The sequence below is a fragment of the Lepidochelys kempii genome, chromosome 9 (genome assembly GCF_965140265.1).
Source record: "Lepidochelys kempii isolate rLepKem1 chromosome 9, rLepKem1.hap2, whole genome shotgun sequence".
NCBI lineage: Eukaryota > Metazoa > Chordata > Testudines > Cheloniidae > Lepidochelys > Lepidochelys kempii.
In genome coordinates, this window is record NC_133264.1 from 89,451,138 (window position 1) to 89,459,684 (window position 8,547).

The window sequence follows — 8,547 nt, forward strand, 5'->3', positions numbered from 1 at the left end:
CTCGTGCATCCCGCAACGAAACCTGGCCTAGGAACCAAACCACACAGCCTCGTTGCCGTGCGGTGAGCTAGTGTGTGTGCACTCGGATGTTCCTTTCCTCTTGGCACGAGCACCGGAAGGGTTTGGCGGTAGCACTCGGAAGTTGTTTCCCTGGGGGCGGATGTCAATGGAGGTACCCGGAAGTACTTTCTTAGTTACGAGGGACGAGTGCAGCGACCGGAAGTGGTGGTGCACGGGGTGGTTCACTAGTGCGCCACCCGGAAGTACCCCGCGGTCGCTGCTGGCGCTAGGATAGCAACCCGGGAGGCTTCTCCTGGTCCCGGCCCGGGGAGGCCGTGATGGCCCCGGTGTCCCGGTCTCGAAGCCCCCAAGGCTCCCCAGGCTCCCGGCGGAAGGGCGGCAGCAGCGGCAGCAGCAGCAGCTCCTCGGCGAGCCCCTCACCCCCGAGACCCAGCCGCCCCCACCGACCTGCGTCTCCCGAGAAGCGGGGCAGGAGGTCGCGGTCCCGGGAGCGCAACGGCGTGAAGCACTTGGGCCACCGGCGGAGCCGCAGCTGGTCCCGCTCCCGGGAGCGCACGCCGGGCGGGCCGCGCTCCTCCTCCGCTCACCACGGGCACCATCACCACGGCGGCGGCGGGAAGCAGTGGCCGGACTACTACGAGAAGGAGAAGGAGGAGATCCTGCGGTTGAGGCGAGCCCCTAACCCCGGGCCCCCGAGTCGCCCCCCGACCCGAGCCAGGGTGTTGTGAGGAGAGGCAGGGGCAAGAACCAGCCTCAGCCATCTCGAAACAGCACCGTCCTCTCATCCCTGATCGTCGGACACCCTGCCCTGGCCCCCACGCCAAGAACCAGACCCCCAACCCTGGCAACGCACCCAGGGTCCATCCCACCCACGCTCTGGCTATCTGGTCCCTGCAGCCTCCTCTCTCTGTCCACTATCCTTGGTCCCACAGACATGAGAGACCCTCCCTTTTTCCAAGTGGAGGAGTGTTCCCTGCAGAGTATTTTTAAGTGCCTTCTCCAGTCTTGTTTTAAATGACCCATGGCTGCTCACCACTTAGCGACCAGATTCATTGCTTGTTCCACCTTCGTTTTTGGGAGACTTTGTCAGTTTTGCCTTAATTTTATCCATTAAAGAAACTGTGGGGGAGGTAATTAGGAGCTCCAAAGGACATGAAATGAAGTAGATTTGAGTCATCTGTATTAATGTAATGGTGTAGCCCCACAGGTATGATAGGGCCCAGCTCAGTAAGCTATCTTGGATAGCCTGCAGCGGTGACAAGCTTGGAAATAATACAGCCTACAGCGATGACAAGTGTGAACATGCAATGGATGGTTCTGCTCAAAAGCAAAGCATCACATATTGGAATTTGTTGTCTCTACAGATTATATTTTCCATTTTATAGATCAGGGCAGCCAGAGGGATGTCTCGTGCAATAATTTGCCACAGACTAGTTACATTTGCCTTTTAGTTTTCATAATAACAAATAATGTGTCTATCTGTGATGATTACATCCACTTCCTAAGACAATTCATTTGGAACATTACATATGTGGCCAAAAATCCTGTTTTACTAGGCTACAAAGTCTGAGGGTTAACTGAAACCTGCATTGGTTCCCGTCTCCTTGGTGACTGAGAAAACTAACATTGAATTAAGTCTTGGTTTTGGAGGGAATAAACAAATTTTAAATACTAAAGTGGAGAAAATATCCTTTCACGAAATCTAATTTCAGAGACTAGAAATGCTGCTAAACACAAACTACTCAGGTTTCGAATATTAGCACATTAGGTTTTAATGCAGTATCTGCCTTTACAGGAGACTAAATGAGAGAGAGAGGATTGGTGAACTGGGAGCACCTGAAGTCTGGGGACTGTCACCAAAGGTTCCTGACCCAGAGTAAGTAATTTCTCTTGCGGGTTTTTCTCCTTCAGGAACTCTGGTCTGGAGTCTTATGTTAAAATAGTATTGTTATTAAATGTTACTATTACTTTACAGAAATGTTCTTGTTCTGCTTTTTTTATATTTCATATTATGCGTCTCCAAAGTTAAATCACTAAACAGTCATAGCTGGATACGATTTTTCATATAATCCCAACAGATCAATTACATGAGGTTTCAGCAGTTGTAGATCAAATAATGTTGTCTTGTGGTTCAGAGAGTGACTCAAATATTAGCTATTTAATGGTTTCATTCATTACTAACACAGGCTCTGAATCTTCAAACAATTATATGTGTGTTTGATTTTGGATAAATAATCTGCACTTCAAATCATATTGCATAATTAAGATATTTTTGTTTCTGTTCAGTTCTGATGAGCATACCCCAGTAGAAGATGAGGAGGCGAAATCTAAGAAGAGTAGCTCTTCAGATTCCAGTTCAGAAGGTATTTCGTTTTGACCATAGAAGTTGTTTGCACACTAACAGAAGATTGAGGGTTAGAATCTATTCACCTTACTTACAAAGAACTCTACTGACTTCAGTAGGACTCAGCAAAGCCGGCACGATAGAGTTCTATGAGAGGGGGATGCTAGCATACTAGGATCCAAAAATATTAATGGAGTGCCAGACTATAATCATCTTGCAGGTAACATTCTCTTTTTAAATCTTTACAGAAGAGAGAAAGAAGAAGAAGAAGAAGAAAAAGGAAAAGAAAAGAAAGAGATCCAAAAGAAAACACAGAAAGCATTCTGGGGACAGTGACAGCGAGTCTGAGTCTGAGCTAAACACCAGTGGTAAGAAAAAAGGCTTCTATTAAACTATATGGTCTGAAACCTATTGTATGTGTTCTTTATAATCATGTGGAATATTGCATCTGTTGTGCTGGCATCCTCGTGACATTCTGGGATTTCATACATTAGTTGCTCATTATGGGAAAAAAAATCTGTTGACCTACAGAATACGTTCTGAAGACAAATTTTTCTCTTGTCCCAAGATCCATATAAATTGTAGTGAAGCTTTTTTTAATTCTACTTGTACCTGTGTTAAGCTCTAATTTTTTCTGGCTCTATTCAAGACTAATGTTGAACGGTTTCCCTTTGTGCCCTTTTCTCATTCTCATCTCAGTGCTACCTCTTTTATTTAGAATAGCCTCTGTTCCTGTGCACCAAATAACCACCCTCTCTACTCAAATGTCTCCTCAAAACACATCCTCTGTGAAGTCTCTCAGCCCTAATCCACTTTGTGCAGGATGTGAAGTCACAACATTCTAGACCAGAGGCAACATACAGCCTCTGTTGCTTGACTTCAGTAGCCATTCCGATAGAAATTAATCACTAATCCTTTATTTTAAATTCTTTCATTGTTCTGTTGAGTTTGCAGTGTCTCTTGTTCCTGTACATGGGGTTTGGCCATCAGGGAATGGTATCCTGAATTTAATCCATCAGGCATTTCCGTTCAGGTGGTGATAGTATATGAGTACATTGAATAATATTGTTTTGACTGTGTTTGGATATTGTAAATGACCTGGAATTGAGACCCTCCCCTCTAATGCACGGTTACTCCTGCGGGAATTCTGTGCTCAATATTTTAGAATTCTGCAAATTCTCCGTATTTTATTTGTCAAAATAACACAATACAATCACGCCAGTTTCAATTATTTTGGTAATTTATTTCAAAATACCTGTCAGTAAGTATGTCTGTAACAATACAGACCAAAAAAAAAAGATTCAGGTAATGTTTTTTTGACAAATAGATTCCTTACTAGGCATATTAATACAGAACTTCAAGTAATTCATTTAAACTACAATACAGAAACATATTTCCCACACCCCTCAGAAGCAGTGCAAAGCCTTGGGGGAGTTGGGTAATGGAGGAGCTCAGGGAGAGGAGCCTGGGAGTGAACCTGGAGGGTTGGGTGTGGATGGGAGAAGTATGAAACATGGGCATGGGGCTTTCAAGGGTGGGGATTGTTACAGAGTTGGGGAGTCTCCCCCATGCAGACCCTGGCCCACTCCAAGCCTCTCCCATTCAGTCAGGCACATTTGCCCCTGTCCCCATGTATCCCTGCAGCACCTCTCACATTCAGCCCCTGGCTCAGTGCTGTCACCCCAGTAGTTCCTGAGCCTGTGCCCAGTCAATTCCCTGCACATACCGCACTAGCCCTTTTGAACCCCAGTCTGTGACACAACCCCCCCGCCCCCCCCCAGCAGCTTGATGTGCCCCACTCTATCCTAAACTGGCGCCACTGACAGGGTGCTGCGATGAATGCAGCAGCCTGTTCTGGCGCCACAGCGGCCTATGATGGGTGAAAGACGTAACTGCAGCACTTCTCAGCAGAATGTATTTTCTATGGGCGAAAAAATTCTGCACTGGATATGAATTCTGCATATGCACAGTGGTGCAGAATTCCCCCATGAGTAGTAGCTAATCACTAAGCCATTCTGGTGTAGGGTGAACTGAGGAATTCAGAGGCATTTCTACTTTTATCCCAGGTGAGTAGCTCAATGTTGCAAGACCAGTTCTCTCCACCTTACTTTAGCTGCTGTTGTGTGGGGCGGGTTATATTTCCAATAAAGTGCGGTACTTTCTTCATTTTATTACCGTGGGCTTTTTTGGTGATTGTATGTTTGATTTTTCAGATGAAGATAAAAAGAAAACAAAGAAGAAAAAGAAACATAGGAAGTAAGAGCAGTCTCTTAAAATATTGCTTTTAAATCTGTATGTGTCTTCCATGAGAGAACAGCGGTATTATGATACTGTTTCCCTAGCTGATGAGTAAGGAAGGGCCAACACTTCTGTGTCTCCTGTAGTTAAGAGGCCCATGGTATCATGTAATAGCCTCACTTCAGAATCTTCATGACTCTACCTCAGACCAACTGAATTCTGGCTAATGAAGGACCCAGTCCAAACTTTAAAGACGAATCTGCCAAAGAATGGTGTGTGGAAGACCCACAATGGTACTTGCTGGATCTGTAGAATGAAATGTTTTTTGTGACTTACTGAACAGATAGATACCAATTGAACCCTCCACTGGGATGCTGCTTGAAAAATTGATCAAGTAAGCCTGGCCTCTAGCACTATTCCCTTTTCCCTGTTAGGCATATAAATGTCTGTCTGTCTCATCTTTAACTTCGTTACAGAAAGAAGTCTAAGAAAAAGAAGAGTAAGAGGAGTAGGAAAAAATCCAGTGATTCAAGTAGTGAAGATTCTGATGATGAAGCTCTTCAAGGGGATGATCTCTGGATTGAGAGATCAAGTAGGTTCTTTCTATTTAACACTTGTGTTAAACTCCTAGGTATTGTGTTCAGTCATATCAGTTGATGATATGTTGATGTCCTGTGTAACTGACCTGACTTAATCAGGTGTGTGACAGATTTGTGCAAAGCAGAGGGTAAAGTAATAATATTTGTGATTATTTGTATTGCAGAAAATACAGACGCTGATAATTTAATTGGACCAGAAGCTCCAAAAATGCATGCATCTCAAGATGATAGGCCTTTGAAGTAAGTAGTCATATATGATTTACACAAACAGATCAAATCAAGGAAAATGAACATGAAGGTTGCCATGCCAGATAGTACCTGTAGCCAGGAGAGAAGGTGATGTTTTCTCGCAGACTTTCATTTGTTAGAGGCACTAAATCTGTGTTTTATTCTTAAACTGAAAACCTACTGAAATCAGCTAGAACTTGCAGTATGTGTACCTGGTAACTTTTGTTAGGCAGTTTGTTACATTGTTTTCAATAGAGTGGCCATGTTACAGTATTATTTTTTCAAATACTTTCTGCAATGTGGTGACTTTATTCCAGTTTACCATTAAATCAAATTCTCCATTATAATTAATTAATTTTTGATTCAGCTCATGACTTACAATCTCTCTCATTGATGGAAACTGCCAGAATAAAGGAAGCACAGACATTAACTGGAGAAATGGCTATATAGGGTGATGAATAGCGAGATGTCAAGTGAGTTACTTTTAGTGACCCTTCCGCTTCAGCTGTCCCAGAGCACCAGTAATGTTTCAGTAACGTGTCCGCCCAGAGGAAGGCCGTCCTGCAGTAAATGGAACCTTTTGTTACAAACTTCCTTGCTTCAGTGAGTCTGGAAATCCAGCATGGGAGCAAGTGTTCCAGTATGTCATGTCCAAGAGTTTGAACAAACTTAATTCTGTTGCTGCTCTGGTTGCATGAAATACATATCACTTTGTTGAGTTCTCAGTGCTAGATTTATCAGGGCTCCTCTGCGTTCGCTCATGGATTTAATTACTCTTGTGACTGCTTCAGTTTGAAACTGATGACTTTTTTTTTTTTTAATTAAAGCTATGGCCACGCTTTGCTGCCTGGTGAAGGTGCAGCTATGGCAGAGTACGTAAAGGCTGGAAAACGCATCCCTCGAAGAGGTGAAATTGGCCTGACCAGTGAAGAGATCGCATCGTTCGAGAGCTCTGGTTATGTGATGAGTGGTAGCAGGTAGGGGTTTTTTTGATGATGATACTTAGGGTGAGATTTACGACTGCGTAGGAGACCCAGTTGAAAGCACCAAAGAAAAGTTGCTACGTGTGTATATTATGCAACAATCAAAAAGGTTAAACAGTCTGCGACTACAAACATACTTGTTCATCTCTGCTGATCTACAGTAAGTTTGTTACAGGTATGTTTTCCCAAGGACAAATATACTTTGCAGTAGTTTCCCCTCTGTAAAATGGGAATACTGATTCAGACCTCCTTTGGAAACTTCTTCGAGGTCTACAGATGAAAAATCACGATATAAGAGCTAGGTATTATAATCGCACTAGAATGTAAATATAGTCTGAGTTCAGATCACTGGAAGCCTGATGGTTAGATAATAGAGACGGCAGTGTTGGTGAGTTCCAGATAGCATATTGGATAATAGGACAGGCAGTGTAGGCTGTGCAATGCGGGGTGGGGAAATAGTCTCCCAAAGAGGGTACGGATAAATGGTTTTTTGCCTCCTGACAAATGCAATGTTCTCCTCAGGCATCGCCGAATGGAAGCTGTGCGTCTGCGTAAAGAGAACCAGATCTACAGTGCCGATGAGAAGAGAGCTCTGGCATCTTTCAACCAGGAGGAGAGACGGAAGCGAGAGAACAAGATCCTGGCTAGCTTCCGGGAGATGGTCTACAGAAAGACTAAGGGCAAAGAAGACAAATAACTCCACCCCCACTTTTTTTCCCCCCAATTGTACAGCACGGATTGTAGTAAACAGTGGCTATCACCTTCTTGTGACTTGGAAACAGCTGTAAAGTACTGCAGTGCCTTCCACCCGATGGGATGCATTTCTCAGGACTGGATCATTTGTATCAAGAAATAATCACCCTTAGCAGGCTTTCTTGGACAACTCGTTCACCAGCTGTAGGCAACTGCCATTAGGGGAAGTACAGAATCCTGAATGAGACTGAGGAGTACTCAGAGAGATTCATGATTCTACAAGATGGTAATGCACTGTATTAGACCTGGATATGGACACAACAGGATACCATCATCAGCTGGGCTGCTGCTGGTGAAATGAAACATAACTATCTTCCATTTATTTTGGTTAATCATCATGGACAAAATCAGACTAGACTTCACCACCATGAACAGACTACTATTAGTAGCAAAAAATAAGGAATTCCTAAATAGCCATTTAGATTTGATGATTGTTCATTTATGATGCAATTGCGAAAAGTTCTTTACACACTGTACATTTATGGTTTCCTTTTAGTTGTTTTGAGGAAGAAAACTCACTTCATGGCTTGTGGTTCAGATTCCATTTGTAAATAGAAATATATTTGTAATTTAATAGATCTTGGTTTCAACTATTTTAAAAAAGATCACAAGCAGTGTATATTATAGAAGTAGTAACTTTAAGGGTCTGGCCTAGAACCTCCAAAATCCCAGGACACTGAATGAAAGAACTAAAAGCTTGTCTCCTTCTCTGCTTAACTGCTGTACATAGATATATCTCTCAGGTGCGGGGCAGTAGTAACCAGTGTTTAGAAGTCCTGGAAATATATAAGTAGTAACAGAAGATGGATTTTAATTCCAGTTCTGAATTTCTTTCCTCTTGGAAATCTTCTAGATTAAACCCTTACGATTTTAACTCCTTGTATTTTAATTTTCTTTTTTCAGTAGTATTAATCTCTTAAGATTTGCGGTTAGAGGCCTACTCCTGATCAATTCTTATCCAGTATTCCCCCATTGCCATCTGGTCATCATATTTCCAAAATGAGTATCCTGTATATCCTTTGACTTATTCTTTCTTATATACTTTTTTTTAAAAAAAAAAAAAAAGTAAAATAGCGTCTGAATGTACTTTTAAAATCCCTGGTTTCTAGTTCTGAGGGGTAGAAATACTTACACCCTGTAGTAGGTTTCCATAAAAACTTTAGAAATCCTGTTATCCACTTCTGTTCGATTTATAAACCTTGTTTTAACATAACATTAGGCTTAACCTACCTCTCATCATTTTAAACTATGTATATCCTGATCTTGGAACTCTCTTCTGCTGGTGTTTCCTATGTGTCCGTGCAGAGCCAGTTGCAAGATCAGGTCCTTAAGCTGTCGATGTTATTGTCACACTAATTTAAAACATGTGTTCATGATTTAG

The 8,547-nt window shown here is 42.8% G+C and overlaps 1 protein-coding gene across 1 annotated transcript; it reads left to right on the top strand.

Moving 5' to 3' along the window:
• The first annotated feature begins 222 nt into the window (after positions 1-222).
• NKAP (NFKB activating protein) lies at positions 223-8,040 on the top strand. Its single transcript, XM_073361318.1, has 9 exons — positions 223-691; positions 1,817-1,897; positions 2,308-2,384; positions 2,614-2,733; positions 4,579-4,621; positions 5,080-5,195; positions 5,367-5,442; positions 6,258-6,407; positions 6,936-8,040. The coding sequence occupies exons 1-9, from the start codon at positions 339-341 to the stop codon at positions 7,108-7,110; spliced, it is 1,191 nt and encodes a 396-aa protein (XP_073217419.1). The 5' UTR covers positions 223-338; the 3' UTR covers positions 7,111-8,040.
• The last annotated feature ends 507 nt before the right edge of the window (positions 8,041-8,547 follow it).

What these genes read in the sequence shown, in the direction of transcription:
- NKAP (XM_073361318.1), top strand. Translation starts at nt 339, where the DNA reads ATGGCCCCGGTGTCCCGGTCTCGAAGCCCCCAAGGCTCCCCAGGCTCC. An exon ending in CCAAAGGTTCCTGACCCAGA is followed by an intron (nt 1,898 to 2,307) that starts GTAAGTAATTTC and finishes GTTTCTGTTCAG; the next exon opens with TTCTGATGAGCATACCCCAG. An exon ending in TATGTGATGAGTGGTAGCAG is followed by an intron (nt 6,408 to 6,935) that starts GTAGGGGTTTTT and finishes TGTTCTCCTCAG; the next exon opens with GCATCGCCGAATGGAAGCTG.